The sequence below is a fragment of the Monodon monoceros genome, unplaced genomic scaffold (assembly GCF_005190385.1).
Source record: "Monodon monoceros isolate NGI ecotype Baffin Bay Population unplaced genomic scaffold, NGI_Narwhal_1 Super_Scaffold_22, whole genome shotgun sequence".
Lineage (NCBI taxonomy): Eukaryota > Metazoa > Chordata > Mammalia > Artiodactyla > Monodontidae > Monodon > Monodon monoceros.
This window is the reverse complement of record NW_021703779.1, coordinates 16,990,419-17,010,107: the sequence shown is the minus strand read 5'-3', so window position 1 is coordinate 17,010,107 and position 19,689 is coordinate 16,990,419. Positions and strand designations below refer to the sequence as shown.

General features: G+C 42.9%; 1 protein-coding gene across 3 annotated transcripts in view; it reads left to right on the top strand.

The window, feature by feature from the left end:
• Positions 1–19,689, top strand: part of SH3KBP1 (SH3 domain containing kinase binding protein 1) — a 436,506-nt gene that overhangs the window by 224,066 nt on the left and 192,751 nt on the right. For all 3 annotated transcript variants that reach the window (XM_029240519.1, XM_029240521.1, XM_029240520.1), the window contains one exon: positions 8,412–8,535. In XM_029240519.1, the coding sequence (XP_029096352.1) occupies positions 8,412–8,535 (124 nt within the window). The remainder of the gene's footprint in view (positions 1–8,411; positions 8,536–19,689) is intronic.

The following is a 19,689-nucleotide window of genomic DNA, read 5'->3' as shown; positions in this document are numbered from 1 at the left end:
TTTTTTGCTGTACGCGGGCCTCTCACTGTTGTGGCCTCTCCCGTTGCGGAGCACAGGCTCCGGACGTGCAGGCTCAGCGGCCATGGCTCACGGGCCTAGCCGCCCTGCAACATGTGGGATCTTCCCGGACTGGGGCACAAACCCGTGTCCCCTGCATTAGCAGGTGGACTCTCAACCACTGTGCCACCAGGGAAGCCCTGAATTTTCTTACTCTATCTTCTTCCTACCACTCTTAAGCCAGATCTGTATCCTCTTAGGTGAGAAGTTGATTGTGATCCAGTGAGCACCAGTTGTATCATTGTAGGGATGATACAGATTTCCATGTTGTCATAGCTTTGGGCTGAATTGAAAATACTCCCCCTTGCCTGTAGATAGCTATCTTGCCCATAACACTCTGTGAAATTGGCCATTCATTTGACAAATATTTATTAAGTGCTCACTAAAGCATGTACAAACAGTTGGTTAGTATTGATAGCCTTTGATCCAATGGTAATAATCTAGCTGTTTAGCAGGGCATGGGCATATATAAAGGCGTTGACTGTCATGCAGGTAATTGTGTCTTACATCAGGAAGCTATGTCATCTCTTCGGAACGTGAAGGTAGCCGGTCTTATATTTGTCCGGAATCTAGCACTGGCTGAGCTCTTTGCAGCATTCATTCCCATCCTGCAGGTCGAGAGCCTCTTGCCTGGGCTTGTGCTATTGGTGATTCTTGGGAGATAATACTACAAATATATAATAGTGTAGATAATGCAGTTGAAGATTTACATAGAGACATAACAATAGGTATCCTGTGACTTTAAAAAAAATTAGTTTTGAGCTGAAAATATCTTAGGTGTCTTTATGATGATATTTCAGAGCACTTTTCTAAGTGGCAATGAAATTTGGAAATGTAAGAAAGCCATTGTGATATGAGACATCAATGTGGTTTCACTATGTACTTTTCAGGGGAAGTTATGAAATATTTCAAGCATTGGAAAAAGAAAGTGAATAACAAATACCAGTGTGCTCACCACTCTGCTCTATCATATCCTCATATTTTGCCATATTTACTTCAGATATTTTATATACATTTTCTTTGCAATTGTTTCTAATGAACTTGGCGCATTTTGTGGTTCAGCGGCATGGGTATTTCAAAAAATATTGTGGGGCTTCCCTGGTGGCGCAGTGGTTGAGAGTCCGTTTGCCGATGCAGGGGACACGGGTTCGTGCCCCAGTCCGGGAAGATCCCACATGCCGCGGAGCGGCTGTGCCCGTGAGCCATGGCCGCTGAGCCTGCGTGTCCAGAGCCTGTGCTCCGCAACAGGAGAGGCCACAACAGTGAGAGGCCCGCGTACCACACACACACAAAAAAAATTGTGATAATGAGATGTATTTTTTTAAAGAAATGGAGTCTTACAGGTAGAGCTGAAGCTCCCTTGGTGTCTACTATTACTTTCTGGATACTTGCTGTGTCTTCCCAGGTGTTTTGAGACTGACTAGCCTATTGTGAAGGGAGCCAAATTCTGGGAAAGCACAGTCTCTGCGAGCAGGGAATGTTCATGGGGTGGCTGCTTCTTAAACTTGCCCTTTGTGTGCAGAGCGGGCAGAAAGATATCATGCATGTGTGTGACGGGGGCGGGCTGGCGCTGTGCTCTTCCAGGATTCTGTATCTATTCAAAACTCTCTTGATCAGTAGATTTGGGGTAAGGGTTTGTTTTTAGTGACTTCCTTTTATCTCCTGCCAGTGGTAATTTTGCAGAAAGATTTTCCATGAACTAGTGTAGGGGGCACTAGTACTAGTGATCCCATACCCACATCTAGCTCTAAAGGAAACCTTACCCTTCAGAAAGAAACAGACCATGCTTGAGGGCAGGCTGACAAACGATGCCTCTTTTCCCTGCCCTGCATCAGCCCTGAGCTTTAGGGGACCCTGCCCAGCCTCCCTCTAATGCCAAGGGAAGCCCGGGACCAGCATTTCTTGCTGGTCAGGGCATCACCGAGCTCCCCTGGTATTAGTGGCACCAGCCTGCTCTGTGTGCCTGTATTCTTGGTGGCAGGAGACAAGGAATTATTGTGAGATGTGAGGAAAGCAGCTGAGGTGGAGAGGAGGGGCACCTTGGAGGGAGCCGAGCCACTCAGCTGATTGTGTCAGTTAGATGAGATGCCCCTTGGTTCACCTACTTGGTAGGGTACATCTGGCATGTTCTGACCATTTATCCCCTTAATATTGATCCCAGACGGCTTTCCACCCCCTGAGATGAATATTAAAACACCCAAGCACTAGCTTTTCCGGTTTTTGACCTCCTAGGATGAAATATTAGCACATTTTGATTGAAAAGAATCTGTATTCTTCTGGTTTACGCATTTATGTTGTTCTTTTTACATTGAAATAGCATACAGTGAAGCGCAGAGATCTTAGAAATACAGCTCAATGAATTTTTAGGTGTTTGTACACCTGTGCAAACCATCACCCAGACCAAACTGTAGAACATTTCCATCCTCCCAGCAGGTTGTCTTGTACCCCTCCCAGTCAGTACCTTCCCAAGGGTAACTGCTATTCTGAGATCGCTCACCATTGATTAGTTCTGCCTGTTGTTAAACTTCACATAAATGGAATTGTACAGTATGTGATCTCTTGGGTGTGGCTTCTTTCACTCAGCATTCTGACTGTGAACATTCATCTGTGTTATTAGGTGTAGATCTCTCTCTTTTTTTTTTTTTTGTAGCACTTACTATTTAATGATGACATTAATAATGACAATAAGTAATCAATTTGTATACTACTCTCCAATTCACTCTTTAATCCTGAAGACACCTCTATGATGGTGCCAAAGCATTTAGCATTAGGCTTCTTTTAGGGATGACAAAAGAGCTGCTTAGAGGCTTTCACTATTGCCCGCAAGGTCACCCACCTGATAAATGATGATGCCAGGACTGGTTCTGGTTTTTTGACTCACAGCAGCGTTCTTTACATCCACTGTGATACCTCTGTCTTAACTTGTGTCAAGGTTGGTAGAAAACATAAAGGATGAGAGGAGGGAGGGGCCCCCCAACCAGACCTTCACTGATGTTTTACTGTGTAGTATTTTGGTTAATTGAAAGAAGTTAAGGTTCAACTGAGCCAACCCTCTAGCACCTGTATAGTATGTAATGGATGGGGGAGGGAGAGGCAAAGAGGTAGTTGACTGGGCTTGGCTACCAGCCACATCCAGGCAATTCCACTTATCAGAAAACAGACGATGCTAGTTGAGCTCCAGTTGTGTACAAATTATGCCTTTGCCCAGTGAGGCTGCTATTTGCAGGCTGCTAAATGTGTCACAGAGAATTTTTGCTAGAGTGGCATTATTGGGGCTTCTTGGCCTCCAGATGTGGGTAAGCCATCTCAGACTCTGATCAGCATTCTGCTTTGGGAAGCAGAAATGGTGTGAATTCTCCTCTCCTTTCCCTCGGGGGGTCCTTGCGACAACAGCTTGAGTGTCATTGGAGCATCGATAGTTTATTGATGGCCTCAGTTTTACTGTACAAGCCGAGTTTCCATTGTTAAGGCATTAGCTTTGAGATAAACTGGGTTTCCTTTACCTCCTAAAGAGGTTTGCTGATACCCCGACTATTCTGTTGTGTTTTAAAGCAAGTAGAATCATTGCTGATTTATATATGTGGGCAGGTATGAATTTCTGTAAGCCCCCTTGGCCCATAGCTCTGGTCCAGGGTGTAGTCTCTACCAGTGAGATAGTAGGATCTATGTTCTTAACAAATGGTTAAAAGTGTAGGCCTTGTGGTTAGAAAGCTGAGACTGAGGGTTGGGGGCAAGGAATGCTCATACCCAGGAAGTCTATAGAGTCCCATGACCTGGATCAGAACCTCGGAGAGCTCCAGGTACGGGGATGCTGGCAGCTGTAGGCAGGCAGGAGTTACTGCACTGCCAAGTCCACCCTCTTTTGCAGCAAAGAGCTTTTTTGTGTGGATGATAAGGGTCTTCAAGGATTTCAGCCTTTGTACTTGTGGGCTTATGGATAAAGCAATAAATCAGATTCTTTAGATGTGGAAGAAAGTGAAATTTTCCACTGGAGCCACCAGTGGGGTGATTTTGACTGTCCCTGCTATAGCCATGACACTGGTTCTTCCTGCGAGGTGAGGTGTAAGCAAGAGAGCTCTGCCTAGAAGGCCTGCAGCTGGATCCCACGGCCTGCCCTGCCCCCTACTAGCCTTGTAGCCTTTTGATGGTCTTGCATCCTCTCTGACTGAGTCTCATGATTCTTGTCTGAAAAAATATATCAGTCTAGAAAAATCAGGATTTATTTCAGTAACAAAATGAAAATGTTATCGTGAGGAGCAGGCGAAAAAAGATCTGTTAAAGCACTTTAATTTATATAAGGCCTTGCGAGTGTAAAGTTGTGTCATTACCGGCATCGTCACCTATTTTTGGAGCCTACCAGTAGGAGTCCGTGACATCAGATGTCTGTGAACATCAGGGTGTTCAAAAAATGCACTCCTACCTTGCATTTGCATGGTAATTGGTACCCTGGGGTCAGCATGTATGTCAGATAGTTTGAGCCAGAAGTGAGTACACAGGGACATGTGGCTTGCTGTGCAATTTGAAAACTTTTTGAAGGAAAGAGCTTGCCCTGTGGTCTTTTGGAAGTAACAGGAGGGTTTCAGTAGGAAAGTGACAAGAGCGCGGACAGTTGTTTTAGGAAAGTGTCCCTTGAGGCAGTGTGGAGGTTGAGAGGGGAGGGGAGGGACTGGAGGCAGGCAGGACTTGGGGGGAAGAGTGGTTAAGAGATGAGCTCTGAAGCTAGACAGGTTGAGTTCCAATTCTGGCGCCTACTTGTTTGACCTCGGACAGATTTCCTTAGCTCTCTGTGACTTGGCGTGTGCATCTGTGAATAGGGCTGTTACGCAGGTTAAAAGTTGCAATCCAGGTGCAGCTCTTAGAGGAAGCTTTGGCACATGGCAAGCTCTCAAATGTAAGCTGGTATTCATGTGTATTTTTTACTGTGGTAAAAATATATCTATAACATAAAATTTGCCATTTTAACCATTTAAAAGTACAGTTCAGTGGCATTAATTACATTCACAATGTTGTGCAACCGTCACCACTGTCTGTTTCCAAAACTTTTCATCACCCCAAACAGAAACTCCATAACCATTAAACATTAACTCTCATCCCCCCATCCCCTTACTCCCTGGTAACCTCTAGTCAATTTCTGCTTCTATGATTTTGCCTATTCTAGGTGCCTCATATACGTGGAATAAGACAATATTTGTCCTTTTGTGTCTGGTTTATTTCACTTAGCATGATGTTTTCTAGGTTCATTCATGTTGTAGCATTATCAAAATTTTATTCCTTTTTAAGGCTGAACAATATTCTATTGTATGTATATACCACATCTTGTTTATCTGTTCGTCTGTTGATGGACACTTGGGTTGTTTCTACTTTTTGGCTATTGTGAATAATGCTGCAGTAAATGTTGGCATACAAGTATCTGTTTAGGTCCTGCTTTCAACTCTTTGGGGTATATACCTGGGAGTAGAATTGCTGGGTCATACAGTAATTCTGTGTTTAACTTTTTGAGGAACCATCATACTGTTTTCCACAGTGACTGCACCATTTTACATTCCCACCAGGAATGTACAAGGGTTCCAGTTTCCCCACGTCCTCATCAACACTTGTTTTCCTTTAGAAAAAAACCCCCAAAAAACCTAGCCATCTTAGTGGGAATGAAGGGGTATATCGTTGCGGTTTTGATTTGCATTTCCCTAGTGAATTATGATTTGAGCATCTTGGCGTGTGCTTACTGGCCATTTGTCTATTTTCTTTGGAGAAATATCTATTCAGGTTCCTTGCCTGGTATTCATGTTTTTAAGGCAGCTTGGGAGGAAGGAGAGAAACAGATTGAGGAAGTAGATAGAGCCCAACTGGGTGGCTGGTTAGATACGAAGGTTAACACTGAGTTTTCCAGCCTGGGTAAGTGGGTTGATGATGGGCTGTCAAGCAATATAGCTCCCGTCTCTCCCAGAGAAGGGGCCGGTTGGAGGGACGATGTTGGGTTTGGGTGGGACTGCATTGAGCCTGGTGTACCTGGGTGTTGGGCAGATGGAGAGTCTTCAGGATGCACCGCCATGCCTACAATTTTCTTTGGGAAAATTCAGGGCATATTTTAAGTTTTCTCCTCCCTGCTTGAATCTAACAAGCAACTTAAGAAATTAGGTCATCATGAGGCTTACGTATCTGGCAAATGGGAACAATCATTGGAGGGACAACAGAATCTGAAACTTATGAAGCAACCTCTCTCCTGTTGCTGGTTTCTCAGCCCTTAAGCACCTGCATGATGAGATCAGTCCTTCAAAGCTCACAGGTTGCTGCTGTGAAGCCTTGGGTGTGAACATTCTTGGCAACCATAGCTTCTCAGGCCTTCTCCAGTGACTACCGTAGTCTGTCAAACATCTGCACCCCCTCACCCCTGCCTAACTGCATCGTGGTTAGTGCTAAGCAAGTGCTTACCATGTCACCTGCAACCCACTGAATTTCTCTGAATTACTCCTTGGCAAAATTGGATGTTGTATCACTGCGTTATGTTGTGTCTAGGTGGGAAATTTGTGTTTGCACAGTCATACCTGCCCTACAGTGGAGAGTGATGTTTGAGCAACTTCTCTACCCCCAAAGAAGCAACGATTGGGGAATGAGGCCCTGTGGTGCCTTGTTTACTTCTAGAGCCATAGCAGGCTGGCAGCCATCACTAAGAAAGCATCCTTTCATGCGGCTCAGGCTGGCAATGTTTGCAGATTGTCCCCTGATGCCATCTGCCTGTGAGGCTGCAGAAACCCCCAGCAACTGCTGTTCTAGCAGGTGCCGGGGCTGCTGAGGTGGGAGTGCGTGTACACACACACGCATGCACACCGCTTTGTGCTGGGTTGGCCTGAGCCGCCAGCTGAAACTCTCAACCCAGCAGAGCACCAACCGCAGTTGCTGGTTTCCGGTGAGGCCCTCATGAGGGAGAAAGGGCGAGGCTGTTGTGAACAGAGCCAGCAATCGGGGAATTGGATACGGTAACTAACGCTCGGGTGTGTAGGAAGCTGCCAGGCGGTGGCTATGTTTTGACAAGCTTTTGTTCTGTTTTTTCCACCTCTGCCCAGGCCAAATTGTAGCCTCCCACCAAATTTTCCATCTTCATGTTCTTTCATAGAAGGACCCATGTCCAATTCTTGTCCCAGGCTCTTTCTAGAGAACACATCTCTCATCTTTGAGTCCTTCCTGCCACCCAGCCGTGCTTTGGCTCTAGCCCCTTAGCTTTCTCCTTTTCCCAAGTCAGTGTGATCATGGATGCAGACAAGCCCAGGACCCACCCTGCCCAGATCTGCACTTTGTGAGTTACTATCATTTCCGGCTATTAATGCTTTTGAAAAAAATTATGTAAATTATTCGAATATCAATAATTTGAAATAATTGTATCAGGCATCAGGTTTTAAAAGTCCAGATCTTAATGGAGCTTTGATAAGAGACCACCTGGTGTAAACTTTTTCTGTAAAGGGCCAGGTAGTTTTGGCTTGGATGTCTGTTCCAACTACTCAACTCTGCCGTTGTAGCATCAAAGCAGCCACAGGAAATACCTAAACGAAATGAAGGGGATTGTGCTATAATCAAACTTTATTTACAAAAACATGTGGTGGGCTTAGTTTGCTGACCCCTGGCTTAGAATGATAGTCTTTATTTTATTTTATTATCTTTTATATTTTTCTCTCTGAGGGATTAAAAAGCCAGAGGAACTTGTTAACTGTAAATGAACTGAAATCATCTTCTTTTGGGTTTAGCATAATTGTGAGCACAATGGTGATTTGGGAATATACTTCTTTAAACCCCTGTTGGGAAGAATAGAAACCAGAAGGCCTTTGAGGGGCGATTCTGCTTGGCCAAAGATTGTCATTGTTCAAAAAATAGAATAGGCTGTCATTTGGAGCTGTATGGTGGCCTTTTTGATCCCTTGGAATGACCATAGTCACAGAGGTTGCATTGTATTGGACATTATTACATTTTATAGGACCAGGTGCTTGTCTAATAAATGTAAGGAAAACAAACTACAACATACAGGAAATGGTGTTTTAAAAACGTTTTGCTGACAGGGAGATCGGCTCAGTGCTTTGTGACCACCTAGAGGGGTGGGATAGGGAGGGTGGGAGGGAGACGCAAGAGGGAGGGGATATGGGGATATATGTATACGTATGGCTGATTCACTTTGTTATACAGCAGAAACTAACACACCATTGCAAAGCCATTATACTCCAACAAAGATGTTAAAATAAAATAAAATAAAATGTTATGCTGAGTTGAGGCCACTGTAGTTCATTTCCAGAAAGCTGAAGCTTAACATAGTCAGAGACATTCTAAAATGTTAAACTACAATCTTGTTTTCCTTTTCTCTGTCCTCACAGGAAATAAAGAAAGAGATGAAGAAAGACCCTCTCTCCAGCAAAGCTCCAGAAAAGCCCATGCACGAAGTGTCCAGTGGAAATGCATTGCTGTCTTCTGAAACAATTCTAAGAACCAACAGGAGAGGTATGGCAAAGAAGAAAGAGCCCCTCCCCACACACAAACCCAAACTGGAAACTTCTGGGTGAACTGTATCACATTTGGCATTGCTGGAAAATTGAATGGCGTTTGCCCTTTTGGTTTTGATTTTTGTATAAATTTGGGGTGCATACACACACACACACGGCAAGTAACGATACAATAACCATACTAAAGGGAACTAATAAAAAAATTTTCTTGACAGTGGGAAAGTAGACTAAATTTGTAAACGATGATTTTTCTAGGACTTTAGCTTTCGCTTTCATATCTATTTTTTTGGCTGAAGGGTGACTTCAGAGAGCACTGTGGTGCCAGCTGAGCCGGGCACGTCTGGCCATGCTCTCTTTTTAATGTAAGGGCAGGCTTTAGCAGGGTCTTTCTCTCTCTAACCGCTGGGGCTCCACCTTGTCTCTCTCGGTTTAGGAGGCAGTATTTACAGAGATATAGCTCATCCATCCATGTGTCTAACCAGGAAACCTTTCACCATCTTGTTTCCCCCTTCTGAGGCCTCAAGGCAGATTTTTCAGGTATCAGCTTGTTGGAGTTTTGTTTTCTCCCCTATCTGCCCTTTGTGACATTGTTGTGTTAAATGGTAGGAGAGATTCTATAAGATGGCAGAGACAACCCGACTCAATTCTATACTAAAATGGAAACTGGATTGCCTCAGTTTCTCCCGAGCCCACCCTCCCGATGGACCAGGCCCGGTGCACACTGAGCATGCCCGAGGTAGATTAGCTTTCAGCTGCAGGCTTTTCAGGGGCTTATTACTTCCTTAAAGAGAAACATAGAGCTGTTCAAAAGCAGGAGCCGGAAATGTATTAGCAAAGAGTTCCATTAAAAAGGAAAAAAAGGGCAAGTTTACATAACCATGGGGAAGAACAGCTAATCTTTCATCAAATTTAGGCTGCAGAAGAATTTGTCCAATAAACTGTCCATTGATCATAGTGCTTGAGACTTCAGCTTTGTGTCTCTCTTCCTTCCTGCTTCTTCCTCTACCCCCTCCAGCTGCCCTGGGTTACATTTCCTTTTTTGAATTATTCAGATGAAATATTGGCTGGGGGCCCACGCTGTTTAGCAGCTATAGGATTTTCTTTCTTGTTTTTTTTTTTAAACCCCATCCTGCCAATGGAGGGGATTTCCCATTTTAAGAATTTTTAGGCCTACCTAGCTCTAAAACTATAGTCATCCCCCAGAGCACTTCCTGCATTCTTGCAAATAGGTTCCAGAACTCCTGAGGCCTGTCCTTGTTGGACTTGGAGAGCTAGAGTTCCCTTGCTGATCTGAGCCTCTCCCGTTTCTCCTGATGCTCCTTGGGTCAGTGGGCCGAGGAATGGCATACACGTAGACCAGCGGCAGGCCTCTCTAGCCAGCCTTGTTTTTGTAAAGCAAATAAGAGAATTAAGGTAATTCATTAATTTAACAAGATAAGGGATTAATTAAGTTAAGGAATAAAGGTGATTATCCAGGTAAGTTCGACAAAATTACCTGAGAGCTTTAAATCAATGAAGGAATCGAACTTTTTAGATAATTGTCTCTTTACAACGAAAAATCTGACCTTTGAGGTCCCCTACAGAATTTTTCATTAACCAGAAAATGGCATTAAAGGGACCGGCTTACTGACTTAATGTTTTCTTTCTAAGCCTCCACCTTAGGCCTACAGCCTGATTATGACCAGCTTTTTACTCTTAGGTCATAATCTGCCAGTGGCTCTGAGACCATAGCACATGGGGGCGTCCTGTAAATATGAAACACATAACAAACCATCTTCATTCTGGCCCAGGCTTCATACTGACCCCCGGGTCACCTGGGCCACACATAAATTTCCAGTTGAAGGGAAGAATTGTGTACCAGGGCCAGTGCCGTCTTTGGCCCCGCCCCCACCCACCAGAGCTAACAATATCCTACTGCTCCTTATAATAAACAGCAGGCTGGATTGATTGGCCTTGTCAGGCCACATAAATAGTTCATTGTGCTGAGCTCAAAAGCTACATTTTTTTCCCACCCCAAATCAGTGAAAAACCACTTTTTCTCCCCCTTAAAATAAGGATCAGAGGCTAAATCTGTGGGACGATTCTAGTCACTTGTAAACACTTCCGTCCAACTAATTTTTCAAGTTTTATGAGTTATCATAAATGACCGAAGCCTCCTCCTTCCCTTTGTTTCCATCAGGCTTTGTCCCTAGAAATCTCTTGGATGTTTTTGTCTGTTGCTGTTGTTATGGAGGGAAGTTGCTTTCAGAGTTTAGTAACAGGCTAATTTGATTCACTAACATGGGATTTTCTTATAGTATATGAGTCCACCTTGTGATTCAGCCTTGGACCCTGTGTGAATTTGGTAGAATTAACACAGGTTCTTTTTCTTCATCTTTATCAAAGATGAGATGACTGTTCACTTTATATGGGCCATATCATTTGATGCAGGCTTAGCAATGGTTTAATAAAGAAAGATTGAAGTCTATTTCTATGAAAAGTCTGAAATTGAACCATTTCATTGTGTCCTGAACTTGAGATACACTGAGCTGAAGAAGTTTGCCCAATCGTGTCCAGCGATTTTTGCGTTGGGGACGTGCCTCACTTTGCAGCAGGGGTGAATGGGTTGTAGTAGTTCACAGTGTGGGATGAGCTCGCCCTCCCCAGGCACCTGCATAAGGTCAAAAGATATTCTACATTTGAAGAAGGCTATTCATAGCCTTGAGAAAAGGCCAGGACCATGGAAACATTAGTTTGGGGACCGATTAGTTTCAGTTTTCAGCTTTAACCTTTGCAGATCTCTACAGAGTTGATTTAGGGAGGTACTGGAATGACTCCACAGGCTTTTTATTTGAGAAAAAAGATGTGACTGAAATTGAGAGAGAGAGAGGGAGCGAGAGAGAGAGAGAGAGAGAGAGCGAGAGAGGGAGAAGATCATCCAGTTGGCTTGGCAGCCATCAGCTATATTTTCCAGACATTAGCACTGTTAAGGACAGTTATGTCTGCTCTCAACCTTGGCCACTTCTCTGGGCTTTACCCAAGTCACAGTGAAGGAGCTTCCTGGTTAAGACAAGCTTTCCACAAGGCTTAAGAGGTCATTTTTAAATTTAAACTTGCAGCATGGATGTTGTATATCCTAAAGTTATCCCAGACTCCAGAATGTTGACAAACTGTAGCCAGAAAATCTAAAATTTTTTCTTAGAGCCAGAAGTCATTCTCATGAACCAGAAAGAAAAAGGTTGTCTGTTTCCTTCTGAGAATGATTTATTCTTTTGTTTCTTCTATCATTGAGCCCATATAAGAGAGTGATGGGCCCTTCTAAATTGGAACTTTGCTATATGGGAGAATTTTTTTAAAGATATTCATACCTCGAGTTTCAAACCAAAATTGAACAGAATAGGTACTTTAGCAGTTAACAGCAAATACAATAAATATATCCTTAAAAATGAGCAAGGAGGATTTTGTTCATTTGAATATGGACTCTTTTCTACTTGAAGTAAAATGGAATAAAAAAATCTTTTGGTTTCATCCTTATAAGGGTTTCCCAGTCAACTTTATCCATGTGATAGGTTAAGTGTCCAGGCTGGAATCAATACCCCGCTGGCCTGTGTGAGGATCAGCTTCTATTTCAGGGCTGTAGTTTCCCAGTTTTTGCACTGTTAGCAGACCTCATGGGGAAGCTGCCTCTCTCTGAACCCCTCCTGCTGCCTATAATTTTGGACATTGTTCCTTACTCACTTTGGGGTGGGTACTAACAGACATTCAATTACACATGTTTACTGTGTGCCTACTATGGCCCTGGCCCTGTGCTAGGTGCTGGGGCAGATAGAAAAACTAGAAAACACCAGCTGGTCCTGCCTCTAAGCAGTTCCAATCTATCGTATCACTTGGGAAATGTTGAGAAAGTGCTGCACATTCCTTGTATCTTTTTCCTGGCAAGGTGGGGATATGTCTCTTATTTACTTCTGTCATTCTGAACGTGAAGCCACTCTGCGTGTTTCTGGTTGGCTTTATATGTCCTTGTTTCTATTTCCAGTTTATCATGAATTCAGTGTTTGGTAAGTCTCTATTGTATTTTGCACATTTATTATTCTTTGCTACTATTATTATTGTTGTTGTTGTTGTTATGCTCTCCTGATATACAATGTATTTTATAATCATCTTTTTAAGTCGCTCTGCTACTCTGGCATCTGCCTTCCGAAAGATAATCTGCTTTCGCCATCTTTATTTAAGGTTTGTTATGCATTTGCATTTTACTGCCCCTTCCAGAGATTAGTGCTGAAAGATCTGATGGCTTAAAGGATATTATTTGTAACAGGTACAGCACTGACGCTACGGGATAAGATTCAAGTTGAGATGGGGGAGAGTTGCTCTCTAAGTTGGTATGTGGATATGACTGTGATTGTAGAACATGACTCTTTGAGGCTCATTTCTCGTGTGTTTAGTCCTTCAGACGGGTTTAATTCAAAAGTTTTCCTTGACAGAGAGACCAACAGCTGCTCTGCCTCTGGTGACACATTGTTGCTTTAAAAGTTAGTGCAGAAACTCTCCAGAATTCATTTTGTGTGTTGATGGGTGATACATACATGCCCCTCAACATAATATGGGCCTAGTGTTTGCGCACAGAAGGGCTCTCCATTTTGGTCTGCTGCCTGTAGCTGTCAGAAGAATTTTACCTACTGTTTATCTTTCTTTCTCTCATAGTTTCAGCACTTGTCATTCAATCCCTAAACACATCCGGCCATAGTGACCTCCCTCCCTTGACTGTACTGAAGGGGAAATGTTTGTTCGAGCTTTCTTGTCTTTAGCATTTAGTTAGCAACTTGGAATAATATCCTCGAGGTATCCATTGGCCTGCTCATCAGAACGTGAGTGAGTGTATGTGTGCGTGTGTACATAAATGTGCACGTGCTGCCATGGCACTCTTGTGTTGGCTCAGAGACAGTGGCATGGATCTTGATAGGCTGTGGGCTCTTTTTTTGAAATGAAACTGTAAACAAAGGATGGAAAATGTCAACCACTTTGGTTTTCTAGTGCTTTGTTGTTTAAGGTGGATGTGAGATCTGGGGATTTGTTTCTAGAAACAAGACTTTTTTCCTTCCAAATTTCTTTTTGGAGAAGCAAATGTGAGTTACCTCCAGTTAACTAGGAATCGGAAAATGTGGTGTGTTGGGTCAGATTTTTCTTCAAGTTTCCAAATCATCTGTCATTTTTACCTAGATTGCTGGCTTTTATGGACAGATAGAAGAGTAAGAGTTAAGAGAAGGCATTACTATTGTGTGGAAACTCTTGGCTATCACCTGAGCTATTCTTTCGCATGGGAAGATAAAAATAAAGCCTGCCATCTGGCAGTGAACGTGGATGAATATCATATATAGTCATTCAATAATATATATGCCTGTGTGAATGTATCTGTACGTGCATTTATGGTTTTTGGGGTTTTTTTTTTTACACCCGTGGGCCTTCATTCTTGAAAGTTTGAGAGTAGAGGGGCCATAAAGATCTTGTACAGTAAATGATCCTTGGCTGCATTTCTGTTTTATTAGGAGCCTGTGTTAGGACCAGTAATTGATGTTAGAGTATGTTGCCCTTGTCCATTTTCTTATCTGAGTAGTACTGCCTGTTGGGCTTAGGGGTGGGTGTGAAATGGGTGGAAAGAAGCCATTCTAGAGGGATGTTGCTTTCATATTTTTTCTATAATTTTTAGTGTGTGGGTCATTGACAAAATTGTTTTTAGAATTTTTCTTCTATTATATTTATCTCCTTTTAATCTCTGTGTCTTAGTAATAAGGCATTAACAGTGGAGTCATGAGTGTTGCGTGAAATAATGATTTAGACTTCCACCCAAGTCCACCCAGAGGACCATCCCTGAAGTGGTTTTGTGATGGTGGCTCCACCTGGTGGCTCTCCTAGGAAACTCCTCCTCCTCCCCACCTTTTCTTTCTCCCGGGGAGAATCTTGAGCAGGACGCCTTTGGTTCCTCTGATTTAGCGTTCTCAGTCCACGCAATTCCATCTCAGACCTACGGCCTCTCACATTATACACGTGTTCTCTTTAGCTCCTTTCCTTTCTCCTCTAATGTTTGCTCCTTGAACTCGTAGAATCTGTTTCTCCATCCTTGTTCCATCTGTTTTACCCCAACTGACCAGGATCATTGTTGATAAGCATAAAAAAAAAAAGACTCCTACAGGCACGACTCTAGTTATAGATATTAATTTGGACACAATAAAGAATTACACTAAAATCCACGTTGGTAAGCCATGGTCTCCTCCTTAATAGCTCCAAGTACCCCTAACTACTTCTTCACTTCTTGTTGAACCCAGTTTTCCTCAAAGGAGCAGTATTTTATTACTGATGTTGTTTTCAGTTGTCAGCAGGTGGTGAAATAAAGAGCCAACTGACCTTGCTGGCTTCATTATCGTTTGTCACTTCTCTACAGGATGCCCCTTCCTGCTTAGGCACGGGCTGCCCCCCTGCCCCCCTCTGGGTATACCACCGAGCATAAGTGTTCTTGATAAATAAATTTGTTTCTTCTTTAATTTCATTGTTTAAAATTTTTTTTACTTGATGACATTACAGATGTGCCTTGTTTTAGCTGCACTGTGGGTTAGTCTGGGAACTTAATCACCACTTATGACTTTGTTTCTACGGGGAAAAGATTTGGAGTTCTAAACACTGTGCATAGTGCATAACCCACTTGTAAATCTGACTTGATTTTTTATTTTGTTTTTATATTGCTGGCATAAAGCCTTAGGTACCTTTTAAAAGTCAGAGAGTCCATATAAGTGGGGATAACTGAAGTTTTCTCATGTCGTAGAGGAGTTTACGATTCACATGATGCAGAATGCTGGAATTGTACAAGCTCTGTGCAATACACCAGGCTCCAAGGATAGCTCTGGGTTCAGCCACATTGCACCATTGTACGCAGTGCTTATTTTCACAGGTTCTGAGTTGGACCTTGGTGTGCCCAAGTTTGCATGTATAAGGCATGTTGTAATAAAAGAGGGTGCTGTTGTATATTTCCATCTATTGGAGAGGAGACGATGCAACAAGCTCAAATGGATGTTGGCCAGCATTTCCCAGCGCATGTTGTGCAGAATTGTAGCCCTATAAAATATTCCACAAAAGGGGGAGAAAGAGAGAGATAAGGACATAAAGAGAGAGAGAAAGTTGGCTGTCTGGACAAATAACTTTTGGGTACAGCTGCACGCACAAGCACCCTCTTAGAGAGTAACAAATGAACTAGCGTCTCGCAGGCTCTCAGATGTCCTATGTAAGGAAACCTGCTTCACTTTGACCACCGAACCACATTTCACTGAAGCCTAGTTAGGACTCTGCTTTGGGGTATGCTGGGCTTTAAAATGCAGAGCAAGGAGCTGTCTAAGCATGTCCAAGATCATCTTCAGAGTCTACCTTGCACAGGTAATGTTAGAGCGAGTGAGCATCGATGATGGTGCTGGCGCTGCAAGAAATGACTGATGATGCTTCTCAAGCCCATGGCCGTGAAAAAACAAGCTAGATGATGCTACGAGAATACTCCCCAAATCTAAAACTTGAGAGCCAGTCTTTTTTGGTAGTTTTTCAAGTGACAAGCTGAAAGAGATTTTTTACCTTGATCGTTTTTGGGGTCCTTGTATCTAGGAGTGTCCCCCTGGTCTGGGCTTTGGCAGGAAAAGTGGGCTGAGTGGGCGGACCCAGTGAACTGCGAGGCCAGGTCCACCTGGGACTTGAGTCAGGACAGAACCTGGGAACCCAGGGGCGGATTTTATAATGATGACAGAATGGTGGTCCCCCGTAGTCAAAACATTCCCATTTCCTTCTCTATCTGCTTTGATAGAAATGCAGGGAATCTTAGCTTTTCCTGATACCATTAAAGCCTGATTCGACATGGAGAAGAGCTCTGTTCATTCTCTCCCCTTCCTCATGAAAGAGGCGGCCATTTTGAGTTCAGGTGATGAACCCACCTGTGGGACTATGAGGACAAGCCATGTAGCCTGATGTTTCAGAGTTCTGGAATCACAGAATTCCTGATGTGGCTGAGGTCCCTGATAGTGACCCAGCCTTTGGCCTGATACAGGGACCCATGGAGTCTCTGCCCAGGGCACCTGAAAGGACACGCCTATGGTCTGGGGGACTGACCTTTGCTAAGGCCCACATGAGCTTCTCCTTTTCCAAGGAGGGGGGAGTGTTCTCAGAAGAGAGCTGGTAGGTTAATTGAAAATAGTTAATTAGAGGTATTGTACTGGGACAGTAGCTGTCCTCACTTGTGGAGAAAGCCCTGGAAGGGGGGCCTTTTCTTCTGAAGTTTCCTTATTCTCTTTTAATTACACAGATTGGTCCTCCTGGTCTGTCATCACAGCCTGGTCCCCCCATGTCACCTGCAGGCTCGGCTTAGTCTTTGGACTTGCGGCTTTTGGTGCTTGTGAAGCTCTGGGACTGTTATGCCCTGAACAATGAGGACATTTCATGGCCCATCTTCCTAACCCACTGTCAAGCTGACAGCAGGCCCAGTTACAGTGCTAGGTGGGCCACCCTTTTGTCCCCACCGAGAAAGGGAAAGAAAGAACAGCTTAAAGCTTCCCCTGGGTGTGTGTGTGTGCATGTGGCGGGGGAAGCACATTAGAAGAGGACTAAACTGCTTGTTCCATTAGTGTTTCTCTGGAGACCTGAATAAGCTCAGTGGCAGCAGGGCCTTGTTGCAGGAAAAATGGCTGTAGGCAGAGTCCAGACCCCCCTTCTGCTACACCCCCAAAGTTTCTGTGGGACTTTGGGCAACTCTCATACTCTGTTTTCTAATCTGTAAAGTAAGGAGATTACTCTTGTTAATTTCCTTAGGGAAGTTGTGAGGATAAAAATTAGGAAAGAGAATAAATTTAGGAGCAGAGGGTGGTAATAGATTGAAGTAGGGTGGGGAGTCACTCCCTGAATATAGTAGTAGTTGTTATTAAAGATGATAAACTGCTAGTAAGGCCCCAGAGTGTTGGGAAGAAATTATTGATATCTGGAAACGAATAAAGTGTTGTTTCCATGAAGCAACCAGTGATCAGATGTGCACGGAGCATTCTCCAGGATAGACTATATGCTAGGCTATAAAAGAAGTCTCAGTAATTTTAAAAGGATTAAAATCATGCAAAGTATGTTCTCCGGCCACAGTGGAATGAAATTAGAAATCAACAACAGAAGGACATTTGGGAAATTCACAAATATATTTGTGAGAAATTAAACAACATACTCGTAAATAACCAGTGGGTCAAAGAAGAGTCCACAAGGGAAATTTTAAAATACTTCGAGGGACTTCCCTGGTGGTCCAGTGGTAAAGAATCCGCCTTACAATGCAGGGGACGTGGGTTCAATCCCTGGTGAGGGAACTAAGATCCCACATGCCATGGGGCAGCTAAGCCCGCGTGCCACAACTACTGAGCTCACCTGCCTCAGCTAGAGCCTGCGTGCCGCAAAACTACAGAGCCCTCGCGCTCTGGAACCCATGCGCCACAACTAGAGAAGAGAAAACCTGCACGCCACAACTAGAGAGAAGCCCACGTGCCTCAGTGAAAGATCCTGCATGCCTCAACGAAGATCCTGCGTGCCGCAGCTAAGACCTGACGCAGCCTAAAATAAATAAATAATAAGTAAATCTTTTTAAAAAAAGGAAAAGAAAAAAATAAAATACTTTGAAATGAGTGAAAATGAAAACACAACATTTGAAAATTTATTGAATGCAGCTAAAGCAATGCTTTGAATGAAGTTTATAGCTGCAAATGCCTATATTCACAAAGAAAACAGATCTCAGATCAATAGCCTAACTTATTTTTCCAGCTTTATTGAGATATAATTGACATATAACACTGTGTAATTTTAAGGTGTACAACATAATGGTTTGATATACATATATATTGTGAAATGTTTATCATAATAAGGTTACTTAACACATCCTTTACCTCACATCATTACTTTTTTTTTTTTTTGGTTGTGGTGAGAATGTGTAAGATTTGTCTTTCTGTGATTTATTTCACTTAGCCTAATGCCCTCAAGGTTGATTCATGTTGTCCTTATTTTTTACGGCTGAATACTATTCCTCTGTGTGTGTGCGCGTATGTGCATGTGCATGTGCGTGCGTGTGTTTGTATCATATTTTTAAAATCCATTCTTCCATCAATGTACACTTAGGTTGTTTCTGTCGTGAATAATGCTGCAGTGAACATCAGGGTGCAGATATCTCTTTGAAACAGTGATTTAATTTCCTTTGGATATATACTAGAAGTGGGATTGTCAATAGCCTAACTTTTTACCTTAAGAAATTAGAAAAAAGAAGGGCAAACTAAACTCAAAGCAAGCAGAAAGAAGGACATAATAAAGATCAGTGTGGAAATAAATGAAATAGAGAATAGAAAAACAGTATAAAAAATCACTGAAACCAGAAGTTTCAATTGGCTCTTTGAAATGGTCAATGAAACTGATAAAGTTTAGCTACACTGATCAAGAAAAAAGGAGAGAAGACTTAAACTACTAATACGAGGAACTAAAAAAGGGACATCACTATTTATCTTAGAGAAATTAAAAGAAATATAAGGGAATACTACGAATAACTTATACACTGCTGGTGGGAATGTAAAATGGTACCCCTGCTTTGGAAAACAGTGTAGCATTTCCTCAAAGTTTTAAGTATAGTTACCATATGACCCAGCATATCACACCCAAGAAGAATGAAAACATATGTCCACACACAAACGTGCACACAAATGTTCATAGCAACATTATCCCTAATAGCCAAAAAATGGAAACTACCCAGATGCCCATCAACTGATGAATGGATGAACAAAATGTGGTTTAATCCATACAATGGAATATTATTTGGTGATAAAAAAGAATGAAGTACTGATACATATTACAACATGGACGGGCCTTGAAAACACTATGCTAAATGAAGGAAGATACAAAAGATCTCATATTATATGATTCCATTTATATGAATGTCGAGAATAGACAAATCCCTAGAGATGGAAAGTAGATTAGTGTTTGCCCAGAGCTGGGTGTGGGGATGGAAAGTGACTGCTAATGGGCGTGAGGTTTCTTTTTGGGGTGACAGAAATGTTCTAAAATTAGATTGTTGTCGTGGTCGTACAATTCTGTAAGAACATAAAAACCATTGAATTGTACACTTAAAATGGGTGAA